Source organism: Notothenia rossii (assembly GCF_949606895.1).
Source record: "Notothenia rossii genome assembly, chromosome: 7".
Classification (NCBI taxonomy): Eukaryota; Metazoa; Chordata; class Actinopteri; order Perciformes; family Nototheniidae; genus Notothenia; species Notothenia rossii.
Genome location: NC_136905.1, coordinates 54,275,182 through 54,295,193, shown reverse-complemented (window position 1 = coordinate 54,295,193; position 20,012 = coordinate 54,275,182). Strand labels below are relative to the sequence as shown.

The following is a 20,012-nucleotide window of genomic DNA, read 5'->3' as shown; positions in this document are numbered from 1 at the left end:
ATTTAGCTTTTGGCGACTAGATTTATGATTAAAAAATTATAAATGTAGGGTTGACATGTGGAGATTATCCGGCTGAACAAAACGTGATCCCTCTCTTAAATGTGTGTCAACCACAGACCTTATTTCGAGCTATTTTCCAAAATCCTATGGAGAATTTGCATTGGTTTTTCGCGAAGGAACCGGACGAAGTTTACTTCCGGGTTTTACGACGCGTCACTGCGGTTCTCTATAGAGCAACTCTCATAGGAATTAATGAGGGCCCGCCTCCCACGCTGTATCCAGTTCTTATAGAGAGGCGAAGTCCTTCCCCTTCCGGGAGCCTCCATGGGACCCCGGAAGCGTAAGATTATACATTGAAGTCAATGGAGAGAGAAAAGTTCTCTTTTGATCCCGTTTGAATTGTGCCACGAATGACACATATGATGTTTTTCAATCTTAAACAATCATTTCCATGTAAAAAAAGTCATAGTTTGTCGTAAAACTGTTGAAAGATAAGACTATGAAAATTACGCAACTAGAAAGACTACAAATCCCAAATCGCATTCTGGGTCGCGTAAGTGATGTCATAGGCGATAATGCTCCAAGACTGGTTGCGACTCGCAATTAAAGCAAAGAAGAAGAAGAAGATCTCATAACCAGTGTTGGGTAAGTTACTTTTAAAAAGTAACTAGTAATAGTTATAGTTACTGCTCTCAAAAAGTAACTAGTTACTTTATTAGTTACTCGATTATAAAAGTAACTAGTAATAACTTACTTTACTTTACTTTAAAAATAACAATAAAAATACAAGTTTTTGTGTTGTTTTTTGCTGACTAGTTCTCTGAAGGCAACAGACTCGACCGTTGCGATGGGCAGCGTGTCCTCAACAACATACCTGGCAATCAATCTATTTAGTTTATTCTGGGTGACATGTGGTGATTTAAAAAAATAGTTATTTGGCTGTTTAGATGGTGTTGCTCCATCTGGGTCACTGCCGGTGGTTGAGACGGTGGGGTCTTTGGCGACTAGTTTTATAGCCCCATGTACATTACTTAGGTGTTTCAGGAGATTGGCATTGCTGTTTTTCGAATGCTTTCTGTCCTGCACACAGTTTACATTTGACCGTAATATTGTTTGCGTTCTTTATCCCCACAAATTGAAAATAGTGGTTATATTTCCAAGTTGCAAATGCGTTGCTGCTCTCGCTGATACTTGCATCTGCCATTGTGTGTGTGTGTGCTGGTGGTGAGCGTTGCCGTGTGTGTGTGTGTGTGTTAGCATTAGCAAGTGTTCGTGTGTGTGTATTTTCTCCATAAGGCAAGACCCGCCCAACTCTGTCTCTGATTGGCTTACCCGGAAATGTTGCCCCGCGTTAACCTATCATCACTCCTCTCTGGTTACTTTCACTTTTCCGTAGTGCTGTTAGAGGACATCACTGTATTCACCTGTAAGTTACATCCGCAGGGAGATTCGGTTTACTTTGTAACGTGTTAGTCCCAACACTGCTCATAACTGATTTATTCCCTCCAATAAATATAAGAGATTGCTCCAATAAATTCACTTTTACAAGATGCTTGTGTGCTTTGTACCAGGTTGTAATCACAAAAGTGATCATACCACTTGCTCGTTCTATCGCTTCCCGTCTGGTGAAAGGACCAGGACCAAACATATCAGGTAATATCATGGGTAATATACATGTTTTGCATGGAACATAGTCAAGTTAGCTACCTAGCTAGTAGCGAGCACGTTAGTTAGCATTACATTACATTACTTTGCCTTGTCATTTGTATTAGCCTTAACATGAAGTAAACCAAAATGTTAAACAGTAAGAATAGTCATGATGGTAAGTATTTTGTGAAACATTTGAAGAGTAGCCTATCGCCCCCTCCACCAGGTGCTAAGGGGACGGGTGGTAGGCTAACGCCACATTAGCATCGGGGATCTTTTCTACTTCATGCTATCTGCACAAATGGTGCAGATAGCACCAGCTTTTCTTATCCACTTTTGTGGAATCAGCTTCCCGTTTGTGTTCAGACGGCAGACACCCTATCCGTTTTTAAGAGTGCGCTTAAGACCTTCCTTTTTGATAAAGCTTATAGTTAGGGCTGATTAGATTCATCCCCTAGTTTTGCTGATATACAGATGTAGCGATTCATTTCAGACAGTTTGAAACGCGAGGGCCGTGATTGGTACGTGATCTGCCCTCGCTCAAGGGAAAACCTCCAGCTTGACTTGAGACCGCCCCCGTGATAGATAAATGTAATTATAATGAAGCCAGCTGCAATGGATCATTGATCCACCAGGGGGTGCAGTTGGGTTCCACACTGGAGCTCATGTGAAATAAAGTCAGATACAGTACGCTGGATGTACAGCGGAACTTTTTTAATATCCATATGTCACAGATATCATACTCTGTGCTGAATAAGAGACATGTAATCATTTACAAAACATCACCATGTTGTTATTGAACAAAATAATGTTGTTTGTCGAAAAAACGAACGGGAGGAAATGCCCGGCTCTCGATTTGTAATCCTAATTTAATCATCATCTTCACCATGATCATTTATGTTTATGTTCGCCGAATTGACCTAAAATCACTGACACATATGAATATACTGTATTCAACTTCATTAAACGTTATTAACGTGCCTAAACTGAGTAATTCACTAAAAATATTTATATTTTAATGGAGCCTTGTCGGCAGATCAGGATCCCAAAGCGTAGCGGAGCGCAGCGACTTGTTCCCCATAAGGAACAAGTTGCTGCAAATTATCCCGCTTATTACATGACCACATTCTCAACAAAGTAACGACATGACTCCCAATATTAATTTAAATGCTTTTATGGATTTAGAAAATGTTTTTATTGATTTAAAAAATAGTTGTATTGATTTAAATTGACATGCATCCGCTAAGAAAAATAGTCAGTTGTTACCGTTTTTTAAACAGTGTGAATGAAACGGCAGCTCTCTCCCCCCTCCCCCCCTGATCTTTCTTCTCCAGCAGCTAAATTAACTGTAGGTTACTCTGAGTGACCATAGACTGTATGTGACAAGCTTACAGTTAGTGACGTAACAACACCATAAAAGCTGGTGGGTTGAAAGCAATATGGTAGGTAAAAATAACTACAATAATTGTGATTTATTTATTGTGGCTTTTATGTTTTTAGGTATAAAATGTTATGTAATTCAGGCTTATTGTTCATCCTTCTCTAAAAGCCTTCAACAATGACAATATTCATAGTAATTTAATAAATCCTACCAACACACATTGTAAAAAATAGCCTACTGTAAGTTAAGAAATCATTCCAATATGTACATCTTCTGATGTAACAACAATAACATTATAAATAGTAACATAGCTGAACATGGTATTGCACATTAACCTTTAGTGTTACTGACCTGAGATGTTTTTATTACATGAATTAAGGTGACAGGCTTTGGGATGCAAACTCATCTGTATGAAAAAGGTGACAAGGATCCGAGCCCCCGGCTCCCCCACCCCATGGAATATCGGCTTTAAAATGAGGAATAACAGAGGATTTTAGCAGTCAGAACAACTAAAGCAGCAGTGTTAATAATAACAGAAACGCCGAAGAGTCACGTCTAATAGAAATATATAAAAGCATTTATTTTAATTGTGTAGCAGTCAGTTTATAATTTTGGCAGCACTGTTGAGCATTTTGAAAATGTATTTTCATGTCTCTGTGCAAGGCTTAGTCTTTCTATCTTTATAGCCACATGGTGTAAAGTAACTAAGTTCATAAACTCAACAAGTGGCACAATTTTGAGATACTTGTACTCAGTGGCGGCCGGTCCATAGGGGCACTAGGGACGCCGCCCCCCCTCTTCCCACATGTTTGATTGTCATTAAAAATGTAAAATTCATAAAAAAATATATTTCCCCAAATTTTTAATTTTTAATTTTATTTTTAAAGAACAAGGTAAATATTATATAGCTGGTATCAGTAAAATGTATAATCTACAATAAAATCTTTTTTAAAATTGTTTTACGATGTCTAAAGTTACTGATAAGTCACATGTTTCCTGCCTGGCCGCAGCGTGTATCATTACCCTCTCTTGTCCGGGCGGTAGAAAAGAGCCCTCAGTCAGACCAGCTGCAACCAACAAGCTGACTGTTGCTATCTGTAAACTATGCCGCCGAAACATAATTTCAGCCAATCAGCGTCGTCAGATCTGATGCTCAAAGGGCGCCCTTTCAGCGCCCTGGCCTGTGTGTCTGTTTAGACTCGTATCCAAGGTGACGCTACAGTAGGGGATGGCTGCGTCTGCAGTTGTAGACTCCGGTGCTAGTGGATCGCCGGAGCTGTAGATTAACATTTGCATGCTTATTGTAGTTGTAAGGAGAAGGCCTGTGGCACCGTGGAGCATATGTGTGTGCTGGACCTGTATTTTACAGGAAAGGAGTGATCAGAGGGTCGAGTTGTCGATTCTTGTTCAGTTTTCATCTTCCTCACCCTCTCAGACTTTGAGTTGCGCGCGCTGCTAAAGAGACGCGCTACCATGGAAACCAAACAATGGTGTACCTGTATTAAAGTCCGAGTGGAAACAGTCGTGAGGAAATCTGATTTTGTCAGAAATCGGGAGAAATGCGGGTGTCTCCCGCGAAAATCGGGAGGGTTGGCAAGTATGACACACACACACACACACACACCCACACACACCCCCCCCCCACAAACACACACACACACACACACACACACACACACACACACACACACACACACACACACACACACACACACACACACACACACACACACACACACACACACACACACACACACACACACACACACACACACACACACACACACACACACACAATGTTCGTATTTATTCTCCTGATTAAAAATGCCCTAGTATGGTTTTGTCACCATTTCCATAGCCCCACCAAAAATATTTTCCACCAGCCGCTACTGCTTGTACTTTATTTAAGTATTTCAATGTTTTGCTACTTTGTTCTTCTACTCCACTACAGTTCAGAGGTACATGGTGTACTTCTACTCCCCTATATGTATTTAATACCTTTAGTTACTTTACAGATGTGGATGAATGATGTGAAATATAATCAAGTGTTAAATCAGACTTTAGTTCCACCTGGAGTAAATCCACAAGCTACCCTGCAGTATACAAAGTCATTCAGACTAGCTGCACCTTTACCAGCTTTGAGAACACTTTCATGATCAATCATTATAAAACATATCATATATATTATTCTGAAATGGACCAATCTGCACAATGACTACTTTTACTGTCGCTACTTTAACTATATTTTGATGATAATACTTTTCTACTTTTATTTGAGGAACATTTTGAATGCAGGACTTTTACTGTAACAGAGTATTCCTACACTCTGGTACTATTACTTTTACTCAAGTACAAGATCTGAGTACTTCTACTTTTACTCAAGTACAAGATCTGAGTACTTCTACTTTTACTCAAGTACAAGACCTGAGTTCTTCTACTTTTACTCAAGTACAAGATCTGAGTACTTCTACTTTTACTCAAGTACAAGACCTGAGTTCTCCTACTTTTACTCAAGTACAAGATCTGAGTACTTCTACTTTTATTCTAGTACAAGATCTGAGTGCTTCTACTTTTACTCAAGTACAATATATATATATATATATATATATATATATATATACCAACTCTGTTTATAGCCTATGAAAAAAACTAGGCTAAAGTTAACGTTAGCAGATAGTGACAATGTATGCTAGCTAGCTAGCTCAACGATTCCTTAAATAATATTGCCACAGAAAAACTTTTCAGTTCACATCACGCTCTATCGCTCCGACAGGGAGCTCTGCTCTGAACACCTGAACGGCCCGTTCTAACAGCTGTTCAACAGTGGTCCAGTCTGTGCCACAGTGACTCCGGACGCGCAGTTAAAATTAACGAACGCACCCGTAGGTAATGTAGCTGCTGAAGCTAGACCATCATCTCGGAGCAACAGAGCCTTATTATACATCCATGAGAGCAGAGCCGACAGGCAGGAAGACTCGAGCACACAGCTCGCACTTCATTATAATATATAAAAAAAGAACACCATGCGTGTCATGATGGCACTTAACAGCTCACGGTCGCAGATTACTCCGGGTCCTAGACCCCCCATACCCCAAAAATATTTTTATTGCAGATCTACATGAATCACACAAACGACCTATTTTGGATTCAAAACGGCGAATTTCGCCGAAAGGTGACAAGTTTGCACATAACATCTGAAACGATGTAACAACATAATACACTTTGTGGGGATGCAGCTTGGGATGTGAGGAGTGAGGGACACGGCTTAGAACGGGCGTGTCGCCTGGCAGGACAGGAGAGTGTGTGCACCAGTCTGCCTTGATCTATGAATTCATGTCCGTGACACTCACTGCTGCCCACAGCTGTTTTATAGAAGGAAAACCTCCTTCACTTCATGAAAGTGTTTTAACCACACACACCTCTACACATACACACACACACACACACACACACACACACACACACACACACACACACACACACACACACCCACACCCACACCCACACCCACACACACACACACACACACACACACACACACACACACACACACACACACACACACACACACACACACACACACACACACACACACACCCACACACACACACAAACTCAGTAATTCACTAAAAATATTTATATTTTAATGGAGCCTCGTCGGCAGATCAGGATCCCAAAGTGTAGCGGAGGCAGGGGTGGACTGGCCATCTGGCATACCGGGCATTGTCCCGGTGGGCCGTTGACCCAATGTGGGCCGGTCCGCTATGGTTTTTTCTTTTTTCTTTTTTTTCTCTAAATTCCCTCCAATTGGGCCGGCCAATTGGCTACAGAGGGCTAGCAGTGTGTTGCCAGCATCGACACATATTATTGGTCTATTGTTTGTCATTGTCAATCAATCATGGGCTGACAGGCTCAGAGAGGCCTGACAGTGCTGTCAATCACAACACAAACCAAGGTGGGGCGGGACCTCATGGCATGGGCGGGAGTCGCGGGACGGGCTGCTGCTGAGCTGAAAATGGATAAGCAGAAGAAACGCCCGGGTGGCGCTGAAAAACTGTGACTTAAAAAGCTGAACTCTCTGGAGGTGGAGGCTGCTAAATATTCTAAATTGACGGACCTATTTGGTGCCGGGGTCACCGCCCCAGCAGGTGCTGCTGCGCCGGGAGACGAGCGAGTGGAGGCATAAATGGTAAGTAACGTTAGCCTGGGGCTGGCTAGGCTACATTTTTGAGACATGTCCAAAAAAAAAGTAGAAAACGTTTTTACATTGAATGTGATGTGACCTAATTAACTGCATAGTCCTACTTGTGACAACATATTAGCCCAGAGTTGAAGGGCTGTGAATGTTGGTAGTTGTGGTTGATTTTGTTTAAATATGCCGAATTGTGATATTATGGGTTATTATTGTTCAGATGATTTAGCTAGGCTAGCTAAGAGCTGCTAACGTCAGCGGTTTCTTGTTTCCATAGCAACAGTAAACATTCACATGGACCAACGAGCTGTAAGTAGAGATGCAGAATCAAGCTGTATTGTAAATACAGATGAGATACTTTGAATTTTAGCACAAAATACAAGTAAACCTATAGGAAATAATTACATTAATTTGCAATATTTGCCATTGAATTTATTGTAATCTTTCAATTCATTTATTGTTTACTGAGGTGATAACTATTTCATAATTTGTGTGTAACTTTAATTTCTGTGTAAATGTGTCAGTTCAGGGAGAGAGCCAGACCAATTCAGGCAGCCCAAAGACTGCACCACCACCACCACCACCAGTGGTGCAGAAAGTGTTCTGTAGCAGAGACGGCACCAGTAGAAGGTGGCTGACGTACTGTCCAGAGCGTCACATGCTGTATTGTTTCATCTGCATGGCATTCGGTAAGAGAACTGATAGCAGTCTGTTCATCAGTGGAATGTCAGATTGGAGGCATATACACCATGTATGGTGCTACGCACATGTACTAAATCTGGTGCTTGCAAACACAACCCAGATTTTTATTGAGAGTGGGTCCCTGTTTGCGCTCCTCAATGGCATTGCGGTATTCATCAAAGAGTCATATAAAAGGATGAATGTGTGGGAAGAGTCAGGCCGAAACAAGACACGTAGACGCCTTGCTCCTATTGGCGAGACACGCTGGTGGGCCAAGCATGAGGCCCTGAAGAAGGTGTTTGGCTCCTTTGGAAAACTGGAAGATGGTCTGTACGTTGATGTGCTGTTGACATTATCAGCTATACAGAAACAGGCAACAGTGAAACCATGTATCCTTGTCATGGCCAGAGGATATGCAGAGTCATTGCTCAAGTATGAGACGATCTTGACTGCTCAAATCTTCCTCCGCATATTTAAACATACCTCTCCATTGTCTAAATACCTTCAGACGGCAGGATTGGACATCCTCTCTGCTCACAGAATAGTGGCATCGACACAGGATACGCTGAAAAGCTTGGGAAGAGATTTTGAATCTGTAAAAAGAGCAGCAGACACATTTGTCAACTGGACAAACACAGAAATCCAAGAGAGAGATGACACGGACATTGAAGTGGAGGCCACACTGCCACAAAAGAGGAGGAGGTTGAAGAAAGTCTTGCCTGGAGAGATGGCTCAGGATGAGACCCTGGATGATGCAGAAAAATCCTATGAGGTGAATGTGCATAACCGGATCATGGACACAGCAATTGAAGCCATTCATAGGCGCTTTTTAACACACGGCAATCTATATGCTGACTTGGCATGTCTGGATCCCAGAAACTTCCCTCAGCTCTGCAGCAGTGCTCTTCCCCAGTCTGCCCTTCAAGACTTAAGCAAGTGCTTGCAAGGATTTGACAGCAGGGCAACCAAGGAAAATATGCAGGCCGAGTTGAAAAGCTTTGCACTCCAGTGAAACAGGCTGAAGGCATCCCCATTGGCAGAGTACAAAGCAAGAACAGTAGAAGATGGATCAGGTGGTGAGGAGGACAACACAGAAGAGGTTGAGATAACTCCCATAAGCTGTTGCTCCTGCAAAGAATGCCCCCTGTGCTGCTACCAGATACTTCGCCATTTCAACATGCTAACAGATGCATACCCTGCCCTAGGCCTTGCTTATAAATACCTGCTTACATTATCCCTCACACAGGTGGCTTGTGAGCGCACATTTTCAATTTTGAAGTTTATTAAAAACAGACTCAGAAGCACCCTCTCATCTGATAAATTGGAGGCATTTATGTTGATGTCCACAGAGAAAGACATCCTCATGTCCTTGGACTCTGACTCTGTGATAGACAGACTTGCAGAGAAGAGTGAGCTGCTTAAAAAGCTGCTCCACTGATAAGGCGAGAAATATTTAATATTATTGTTATTATCACACATTATGGATGTAGTAATTCATTATTTGTCATTTTAATTATGCTTTTCAGAAGTTGTATTGTGCTTATGTGTTGATCCTTAATGGTGTGATCATGTACACTAAATTAGTGTACATGAGTCGTTCTCCCTCTGTTCTATATGTGGACTTGTTCTCTCATTTGGGACCACTGTTAGAATTTGGTAAGTTTATCATGTATTTTTTAATGTTGTATAAATTCATACTTCATCATTTTTAAAAAGTTTTGAAAGAAACGCACATCCCAAAAGTTTTCAACTCTAGGTGCAGGACAGAGGAAAACATTTTATTTATTTTTCAGACTTAATAATGTATCCAATTCCCTCTCAGGTTGACCACTTGACATGTGAGAGCTTGAGGAGTTTTTCCCCCTCCGTCCATGTTCGAGGACTTGCTCTCTCTCTGCCTCCACTCTCTACCTTCACTGCGCCAAAGTTTGGCTGTTGAGTCTCCTCTAGTATGGTGAGTTTATCATTTTTTATGTTTTATGAAATCATACTGAATTTGTGATGATTAGAGACTTAATAATGTATCCGATTCCCTCTCAGGTTGACCACTTGACATGTGAGAGCTTGAGGAGTTGTTCCCCCTCCGTCCATTTTCAAGGATTTGCTCCCTTACTTCCTCCACTTCACCACTTTTTGGCTACTGAGAAGTCTATGATTTGTTGAGTATGTCATGTGTCTTATAATGTTATATGAATTCATACTTGATTTGTGATGATGAGAGACTTAATAATGTTTCCATGTCTCTTTTAGGTTGACCACCCGAGAGCCTAAGAAGTTGTTTTCCCTCTGTCCCCTTTTGAGGACCTGCTTCGTCTCCTCCATCATTCACTGGGCCACTTTTGGGTTCCTGAGCTTATTTCATGTGGTGAGAGGAATGCAATATGTGTATGTTTAAAGGTTAAAGGTTAACATACTATATGTGCGATAAAATGACAATTGGTAATTCATAAATGTCTCTTTATATTCTCTGCTACCATTATCTCCTGTCAAACAGGTTTTCCTGACCTGCTAGAAGTTCTTCTATGATGCTTGAGTCATCCATCATATCTGAGAGCTTCGTCTTGACTTTGTGAGTTTATTATGCAACTTGCTTTGTCTCAGATTGAAACAAAAGGTTTGATTATGATTATTTCCTGGCTGAAGATTTTCATATCGATGGTTTTCATTTCAAACATCTGCATATCTTTTAAGTTCAATCAACAGTTATGCAGGTAGGCCTTAGGGCTCTTTTGAGACTTAAGTCATCCTTCATGACAGATACATTTGTTCACTAAGTGTCACTACGTCACAAAAAGGCTACATGGCTACATATATTTGTCAGTACACAGATACTGAGTAAAAGTTATGTTTGCTGTTTCTTGCAGGTCACGAATTTGGTGAGGAGTGGAGCTGGCTGGCTGCGGACGAGGAAGTATAGAGCAATACATACTTGGGCACATACACGTATATCAGAATGCATATCTATTCAGACCTGTAACCCATGTCTTACACTTTTCACAAAGCTATATATATATATATATTTTTTTTTTTCAATTCTCTATTTATGGTTTCATAATGAGTGAGTGAGTTTCAGCTCTAATGCTGCTACTGTCTGTAATATGTTTCTATTTAGATTATTTGTCAGGATATTTTTTTGTTATTATTGTCCGAGTCTGGTTTTAACCAATACTGGGCTTACACCAAAAGATTTTCACAGTCACAGACTAAAAACTGAAAGGGTAGCATAAGGGTTCTTCCCGTTAGTCTCGTCCCACTCCTAGTCATTACATAACTTATGTTGTGATTTGACACTATAATGAATAAAGATTGATTGATATAGCTGTCAATTTTAGTCCTTGAGTTCATAGTTAAGTGCTTCATTTGTTAACTGCTATCAAGGAATATGACTCTCCTTTGTAGTATGCATGAGAGAAGATGCCGCAAGTTTAGTGGACTTCTATGTAGTGTCCGCTGATAATGTAGTGGGCTGGTCTGGACAGAAAATGCCAGGGCTGAATTTTTGTCCCAGTCCACCCCTGAGCGGAGGGATCTTGGTCTTGAAAAATAGTCCGTTGTAACCGTTTTCTAAACAGTCTGAATGAAACGGCAGCTCTCAGTTGTGTATTTACACAACTAATGGCCCATCAACCACAGCTCTCTCCCCCTCCCCCCTGATCTTTCTTCTCCAGCAGCTAAAGGTTACTCTGAGTGACAAGCTTACAATTAGACACAACACTGTCATTGCAAGTGACTCTCAGTTAGTTGACTTTTATGTTCAACTGCTAAATTCGTTACTGGTAAAAAAGGGCTTCTACTGTACCTAATTACCTTAACACTAGAACCGCCAGAGGTTTTTGTATAGGCCTAAACCCGTTAAATCCCGCTATTAGAATGCAATTTTTAACAACATAGGGTGTTACATAACACACTTTCAGGAAAAGTCACGGACTGGGAGACTTTTTAGACTCACTAATGAATTAAACCAGTTCAATACGCATTATTCTTATTCTTATCATTCTTTATGAGCGCAGAAATAGTCTTAAAATCAGATCTGTTTTTTAAATGAAATCTGACGGCAGGCAGTTAGCTCTGATCACCTATAAATGCCCCACACCTAATCGCTGGCCATTCAGCCAAAGAGCTCCCTCTATACAAATCAAACTGTAGACGGTGTGAAAGCACCTATTGTTTAAAATAATGGTCGGAATGTGACCTGTGAGCCTTCTAAATTACCGTGGGACAGCACATTCTAAACTAAAATGTTCAATCAATAAAGTAACATCTTATCTTATCTTAATAATATCTTCATATTAATAATAATAATAAATCATACAGTATGTGTCCGAAAGGGAGCAGGAGGAAATAAACACAAAAATATACAAAAAATATACTGCATATAAAGCAGATGATTGTAAAGGTAAAAGTATGAGCATAACAAATAAAGAAGTGTAATTTAAACATTTACATTATTATTATGATTATTTAATATATAAAGACTATATATTATTGAATTACAAGATTAGATATACTTTAATTGATCTAAAATATTGATGTGTTCAAATGCTCTTCAAAACACAACTGAAAGTCCATGAAACTTGTCTTTCTGTATTTGTGAATGAAGCGCCATCTCCTGGTTAAAACCTGAAATTGAAAATCTGGCAACGCCCTCTTGGAAAATAGTGGGAGGCTTAACATTCCTCGATACTGGTTTTAGGCAGGTCGTAGGCAGGAATCTGTAAGCTGGAGTCTGAAATGAAGTGCTACATCTGTAGGCTTAGTTTGTCGGGGGACATCTTACTTCTTCCTTCTTTCTGTCTATACCTGTGTACTCTCATGATTCGATTAACCCAGCTTCCCCAAATTTTTTCTTTTTGGTGTCTATATACGCCGGGATCCGGAGTCATGGATGATCCTGCGGTCCTGTGTCATGGATCGCGAGTCCTGGATCTTGAGTCGTGGCTGTGGTCCTGGATCACAAGTCTTGGATGGATATCCTCGTGGATTCATCTTCCTATTATACACACATGCATTTCCAAACATTTGGACTACCTCTGTTGCAAATGTATTATATTTTCAATTTACACACGGCATCTATTGCACGTCTGTCCGTCCTGGGAGAGGGATCCCTCGTCTGTTGCTCTCCCTGAGGCTTCTCCCATTTTCCCCTTTAAACTGTGGGGTTTTCTCCGGAAGTTTTTCCTTGTAAGATGTGAGGGTCTAAGGACAGAGGGTGTCGTATTGTCATACTGATATTCTGTACAAACTGTGAAGTCCACTGAGTCAAATGTAACATTTGTGATATTGAGCTATATAAATAAACATTGATTGATTGATTGATTGTTAACATTGAACATTAAAATATCAGGCAGTTCAGGTTGAGTCGAAGGAAGGCAGGCAGGCAGCTTTGCATGACATTCTTCTGGACGTGTTTCATTGTGATGATAGTGAGGGTGAGTCAATCTGTTTGTTGGAAAGACACTAATTGAGTGATTACTGAGAGAAAATTATTAAAATAGATAATTATTCAGTGTTGTTACTTTAAAGTGTTGTTACTGACCTTTTTCTCTTTTATTTTCTTTACCTCACCTGTAACTGCTGAGACCCTGAGGAACATGCACACTGGACTGACCTGCTCTGGCAACCTGATTTCCACTGTACGTAATAGTATTTGGTTATGGTATATTATTTATATACATCAAAGGCACAATGCACCCCCCGGAGACACACATGTATTGAGTGTGATATTTGGCATTGGTCATGTGAAATCATCTTTACATACTAGAAAACTAGGAGCGGCAACTTGTTTTGAAATTGAATTTTTAATATCCGATAATAAAGTTGATCTGTTTTCTTTATTCTTCTCTCTTCCCAGCTCCATCCATCACCATTCTCTGTTCCTTCAGGTCCTGCTTGCTAATCAATGCTCATATTTTTTTACACAATTACAAATAAAGTCAATGTATTGTATGACATGAAGTTGTGCTTCATTCTGAGTCAATAATAAATTCATTCTGCCTTCAACTGCAAAATTATTGTGGACTGCACCGACATCCATGTAGCTGCCCCCCAGTAAGATGAACCAAGCAAAGCTGACATACTCAACATACAGCTGTGCTCTTAAGTTTACATGAAGAATTTGTGAAATATTGGTAATAACAGGTTTAAATGATTATTAGTAATTCATTATATAATTTTCTCATTGTAGACGAGCAGACAGGGAGCCAGATGAGAAAAGCAGAATATGCAGCTGCCATTTTCCACATGGAAAAGAGAAAGGGCCAAGTGTATTTGAGTGGACAAAAGAGAAAGGGAGCTTAGCTGTTAATCAGTCCAGGGAACTGAAAACTACTAACTCCACTAACCCACTGAAAAACAGTCCGTAGAGATTTAAAGGCGTAGCTGTAGTTCAGTCCAACGTTTCATTTGGATTCATTTGACAACAGTCAACTATTTTCATAAAGAATATTTTTTTTTTCAAATTCAAAGGCAACTTTATTGTCAATCTTAGTCAGTTTGTGTTTATAGACAGAGAGATCAAAAAGACGTTTCCAACAATCCCAAATACGGAAAATAAAATTATACAATTTACAGATATGTTTACAAATATATCCTATATACACCATCATGTATAATGATGGTTTATGGTGTAGAAGGAAGTGTGGTAGATAACAAGTAAATATAGAGTTACATACAGATCCATGTGACGGATCGAATAACTAAGAAGCATGCAGTATAATAATAATATGCAACAATTAAATAACTGCTCAGCATCTCCACCACAATCCCAATCTGCTGTGTCCTGTTTTCCTCCCCTCTGCATAACACCCCATCACACATATGAAACACAACGCAGAGTCCGAGGGTGTTAAGAGTATGTTTATTTAAATGTCCTCCTCTCTACTGGCCAACACAGGGAGTAGAATTGTTCCAGGAGGAGGAGATTTCCATGCCATGCAGGGTCTTTGGGGATGGGGATGATGATCGCCTCCTTCGTGGTCCACAGTAGCAGAGACTCCGGTCTGTGATGTGCAGCTGTTATATAATATACAATACATTTTAGAAAAACATTTGATCAATAAAAAAAAAGGATTTGGTCAGGATCTAGAGTCAGTGTGTAGTTTATTAATTAATCAATGCTCTCTACATTAGGAAAACACATACCAGTGTACCAGAGGGAGTCATACACAGCTGTGCCTAGATAACCAAAATCCTTGAATCTACACACAGTAAATAAACTCAAATGACACAACGAGATGTAAAAAGGAGATCACACATATAGTCGATATAAAACTGGCCGCTTCAATCTGAAGAGCAACTAAAACCAAAAACACGGGAGTGTATCTTGTTCTTGTGAACACTAATGTTATCCACAGCATACACAGAGACCACGAAGTTCTTAAGGAGAAAAACAGTTGCTAAAACAAAACATGTTAGTGTACCTTGTTAGCTAATGTTAGCTAGCTGACATTAAAGTTCAACATTGCACTCATATTACTCACTGAAACCTTGTAAAGCCGGTCCCGCATGCTGGCTCTTACAGAACCGACTAACTCCCCTTTCGTGTATGTACAGCTCTCAACATGCCCAGACTTGTAGTGATTTTCACCTCGTTTTATACTTTTTCGCCTCATTCTGAAAGAAACAGGTGAAATTTGCTAACGTGACGGCCATCTTTGTGATGGTGACGCGTATTGTGCGAGATCAGAAACCTGTAGTTCACTGAGCGGTTTCACACAAAAAAATGTGTAACTTCGCAGTTTTACGACACATTTTTATTTTTTTGACTTGTAAGATGTTCTTTTAAATTTGACAAACATCATATGTGTCATTCGTGGCACAATTAAAATGGGATCGAAAGATTACTTTTCTCTCTCCATTGACTTCAATGTATAATTTTCCGCTTCCGGGGTCCCATGGGTCGGAAGCAGATGGGCGGGACTTCGCCTCTCTATTATACATCCATGTTTTGTCATCCATGCGCCATTGAGCAACTCTCATAGGAATGAATGAGGCCCTGCCTCCCACGCTGTATCCAGTTCTTATAGAGAACCGCAGTGACGCGTCGTAAAACCCGGGAGTAAGTTAGCATTTTTAGCACTTCCGGTTCCTTCCTCAAAAAGCAATGCATTTTTTTCATAGGGTTTTGGAAAATAGCTCGAAATAAGGTCTGTGGTTGACACAAATTTAAGAGGTAATTGACGTTTTGTTCTACGACATTAAATACATCAGCAGTGACCCCACTGGGGATTTTTGAAGAGTTTACGTGTCTGAAAAACGATGGTTGTTACCGAATGGCTGAATAGGACTACAGAAATTGTCGAGGCCGTTGTACGTCATTACGCCGAACACGTAAACACTCCCGCTAAGTTTGTTTTCCCCTGTGTTCTGCTTGAAAGCAAGTACCTGCCTATCTTTAGTATCTGTATATCTATATCTGACCATTAGAATCTGTATCTTTGAAATTGTCGTTTTTAACACCGTAGTTTTACAAATTATAGAATAATTAATTACCAGTGTTTTCCAATTTTACTCGGCAGTTCGTTTCGTTGGCTAACGTTAGCTAAAGCTAGCGCTACTAGTTAGCTACGCAATGGTTTGTTGCTTTGCTCCGGGTTGCAGCCACAGGTCTTCGAATGAAACGTGCTTGTTCTATCGTTTCCCGGCCAATGTTTTCCAAAGGAGAGTCTGGATTCGTGCCTTGAGGTAAGCTGACGTTACATTTTTGTCCATGTCACGGTGAAATGTAAATAATGGGTAGTGACTGTATCGCCGTTATAGAGATGGCGCTGCTGAAAAGACCGCAACATAAGTAAAGATAATGAATACATCCTATTAAAACCTGTGTGGCTTATATGATAAGTCTTATTAGTAAAAGCAGCATAACGTTTCACCATGTAACTAAAGATTGTAGTCAGGGAAATCAGTTTGACATATTTAACTAATAACAAATCACTCTGGCTGGCAGAGAACTCTCTGCTCCATAGCTTCTCTTGGACGTAAAATCACATGTACATTTTACATTTATATTCAATTTAATATTCCATCCCTCACATACTTTTGTATATATAATAACTTATATTTTGTTTTTCTTGTTATGCTGCTGCAACACAAACATTTCCCAAATTGGGATCAATACAGTAATATCTTATCTTAATTAATTAAGAAATATAACTATTATAATTAGTGTAGCAGCTGACACCTATTTTCAATATGGATTAATCTACCATTTATTTCTTTAATTCAATTTTCATCTATAAAAATGTCAAAATAGTGAAAATGTTCACGAGACTTATCAAAGTGCAAGGTTATATCTTTAGATGTTTTGTTTTAGCCTATGTACTGTATGTCTTAATGCTCTTACAGTATATGTGACGGTGTGACTTCCATGAAACTATATTTTATATCTTCTCAACAGACGAGCTGACAGGAAACCTAACACTCTAACAACCACAACATTGCAAAGGCGAGTAAATGTAAATTAAAAACAATTCACAATTTTTGTATTTCTTCTTCCTTGCAGTGAGGTGAAGCTGACCTTGCATTTGGTGCCAGTAAGGATGTTCCTCACGCAGGCTGAATTTTTCTCCTTCCTTACTGACACAGAAGCCCTTGATTTGCAATGCTTCACTAATTGTTATTTCCCTGGCTCCGTAGGGACACTTTACCTCCAGCACAGCGGAAGACCCTACCAGACCATCCGGAGATGCCCCCAACAATCCTGATAGGGAGAGCCACAAATCTGACTCATGGACCTGCATCTGAGTTGCATTGGCGAATGCCCTGACGCCCTCACATTCATTCATAGTCCCCCACTGTACTGACAAAACACCATCAAGGGCCTGTTGTTGCCCTAGCACCCTGGCAATAAAGGAAGCAGTCAAACGCTTTGACCTCAGGACAGCTCCAAAGTTGCTGGCAGTCAACCTTCCTTTCCTGAACAAATGCCAGTTTGGGTTGGTTCGCTGACCAGTGGTAGCCACCTGAATTGCCCTCTGTTGCTCTTCAGACAATGCCATGCTTGCCACAATTGCCTCTGGTCCCTGATGCCCAACAGATTTGATAATTTCAGGAATAGTAAGTGTTTCCAAGCTGTAGTGTTCCTCTTCTGGCTCGGGGGAGAGAAGCCAAGAAATTCCTGAGAACCTGCCCCCGAGTCTGTCCCTCAGCCAGTCACGATCTTCGGAGGTGGGCTCTCTTGTCAGCGGGTTAAATTAGTTATTGGTTTCAACAGTCACATTAAAACAGTTACTAAATCAGCTTACTATCACCTAAAGAACATATCTAGGATTAAAAGACTAATGTCACAGCAGGATTTGGAAAAACGTGTCCATGCTTTTATCTTCAGTAGACTGGACTACTGCAATGGTGTCTTCACAGGTCTCACTAAAAAATCTATTAGAAAGCTGCAGCTGATTCAGAACACCGCTGCTCGAGTCCTCACTAATACTAAGAAAGTGGATCACATTACTCCTGTTCTGAAGTCTTTACACTAGCTTCCTGTGTGTCAAATAATAGATTTCAAAATACTGCTGCTGTTTATAAAGCACTGAATGGTTTAGGACCAAAATGCATTTCTGAGCTCCTGCTAAATGATGAACCATCCAGATCTCTCAGGTCTTCAGGGACTGGTCAGCTTTCTGTCCCCAGAGTCAGAACTAAACATGGTAAAGCAGCGTACAGTTATTATGCTCCAAATATCTGGAACAAACTCCCAGAAACCTGCAGGTCCGCTGCAACTCTTACTACTTTTAAATCCAGGCTGAAGACTTTTCTTTTTGTCGCTGCTCTTAATTGACACAGCCATGACTTCTAGTTAAATTCAGTGTGGCTAAAATGAAAAGCTTTGTTAAAATATGCAAGCACGCGAAAGTCAAACTCAGCTTTATTGTCAAAAATTCTACATGTGTTATACATCCAGAAATATCGAAATATCGTTTCCCACAGTGTGACATGTAGGCCTATACATAAAACAAAAAGGGCCTAGATAAACATGGTATACATTAAACAAAACGGGCCTAGATAACCGGTGTATACAATTTAAAATGTTAATATATTTAAAGTGTTCAAAGTGCAGTTTCAGTGCAAGTCAGTTGAAACGATCTTAAGTTGGCGTGACGTTGAAGTCGTGCGACCCTGCTGCTGTACTGGCTTGTAGTTCGTTTATAGCATAACGTTAGCATTTCGCTTTTGGCGACTAGATTTATGATTCAAAAATTATAAAAGTAGGGTTGACATGTGGAGATTATCCGGCTGAACAAAACGTGATCCCTCTCTTAAATGTGTGTCAACCACAGACCTTATTTCGAGCTATTTTCCAAAATCCTATGGAGAATTTGCATTGGTTTTTCGCGAAGGAACCGGAAGAAGTTTACTTCCGGGTTTTACGACGCGTCCTTGCGGTTCTCTATTATACATCCATGGCGGAGACGCACTGTGGGCGTGTTTGTGTTTACTAACAAGACTATCATGGCGGCGGCGGAGCTCAAGTCGATTTTCTCCGCCTGGAAATATTCCCACTATTTCACTTTTGTCGAGCACAAAGAAAAGAACGTTTTAGTTAAATGTAAGTTGTGTCTTGGCTGGTCAAAGATCCTATCTACTACCCAAAACAGCAATTCAAATCTGTTGAAACATCTGCAGAAACAACATGCTGGGACGAAGCTAGTAGCTAAAACTACAGACCCAGACTCATCCGACGGACCTCCACCTCCACCTAAGCAACAGCGGCTGGATTTTAACCGAGGGACTGCTAGCCAGGGAAAAGTTGATAAAGCCATTGCACGGTATGTTGTAGAACACATGCAGGCTATTTCTACTATTTCTATTGCTATTTCCTGATCAACAGATTGTATTATTCTCCAATGCAATAACAGTACTGAAATGAAGGCTAAGGGCATTAATGGGAGCCCTTTTTTTTTTAAAGTAACTGAACAGTAACGCGTTTTTAGTGTAAGTAATCAGTAACGTAACTGAGTTACTTTTGAAATTAAGTAACTAGTAATGGTAACTAGTTACTGGTTTTCAGTACAACACTGGTCCCAACATTGACTTTATGAGGGTTTAGATTAAACCCTTCCCGAAAATGGACCTAATGCTCTTCATGCAATTGGACCACATCTGTTTATTTTCATT

General features: G+C 40.3%; 1 protein-coding gene and 1 long non-coding RNA gene across 2 annotated transcripts in view; both read left to right on the top strand.

Annotated features, from left to right (window-relative positions):
• Positions 1 to 1,521: 1,521 nt before the first annotated feature.
• Positions 1,522 to 20,012, top strand: part of LOC307045800 — a 96,380-nt gene continuing 77,889 nt past the window's right edge. Inside the window, exon 1 of the long non-coding RNA XR_013809997.1 lies at positions 1,522 to 1,653. This is a non-coding gene — a long non-coding RNA (uncharacterized lncRNA). The remainder of the gene's footprint in view (positions 1,654 to 20,012) is intronic.
• Positions 7,503 to 13,213, top strand: LOC307045794 (uncharacterized protein). Its single transcript, XM_079691752.1, has 6 exons — positions 7,503 to 7,529; positions 7,745 to 9,855; positions 9,942 to 10,064; positions 10,152 to 10,266; positions 10,396 to 10,470; positions 10,766 to 13,213. Exon 2 carries the CDS (start codon positions 7,879 to 7,881, stop codon positions 8,911 to 8,913), a length of 1,035 nt encoding a protein of 344 aa, XP_079547878.1. The 5' UTR covers positions 7,503 to 7,529; positions 7,745 to 7,878; the 3' UTR covers positions 8,914 to 9,855; positions 9,942 to 10,064; positions 10,152 to 10,266; positions 10,396 to 10,470; positions 10,766 to 13,213.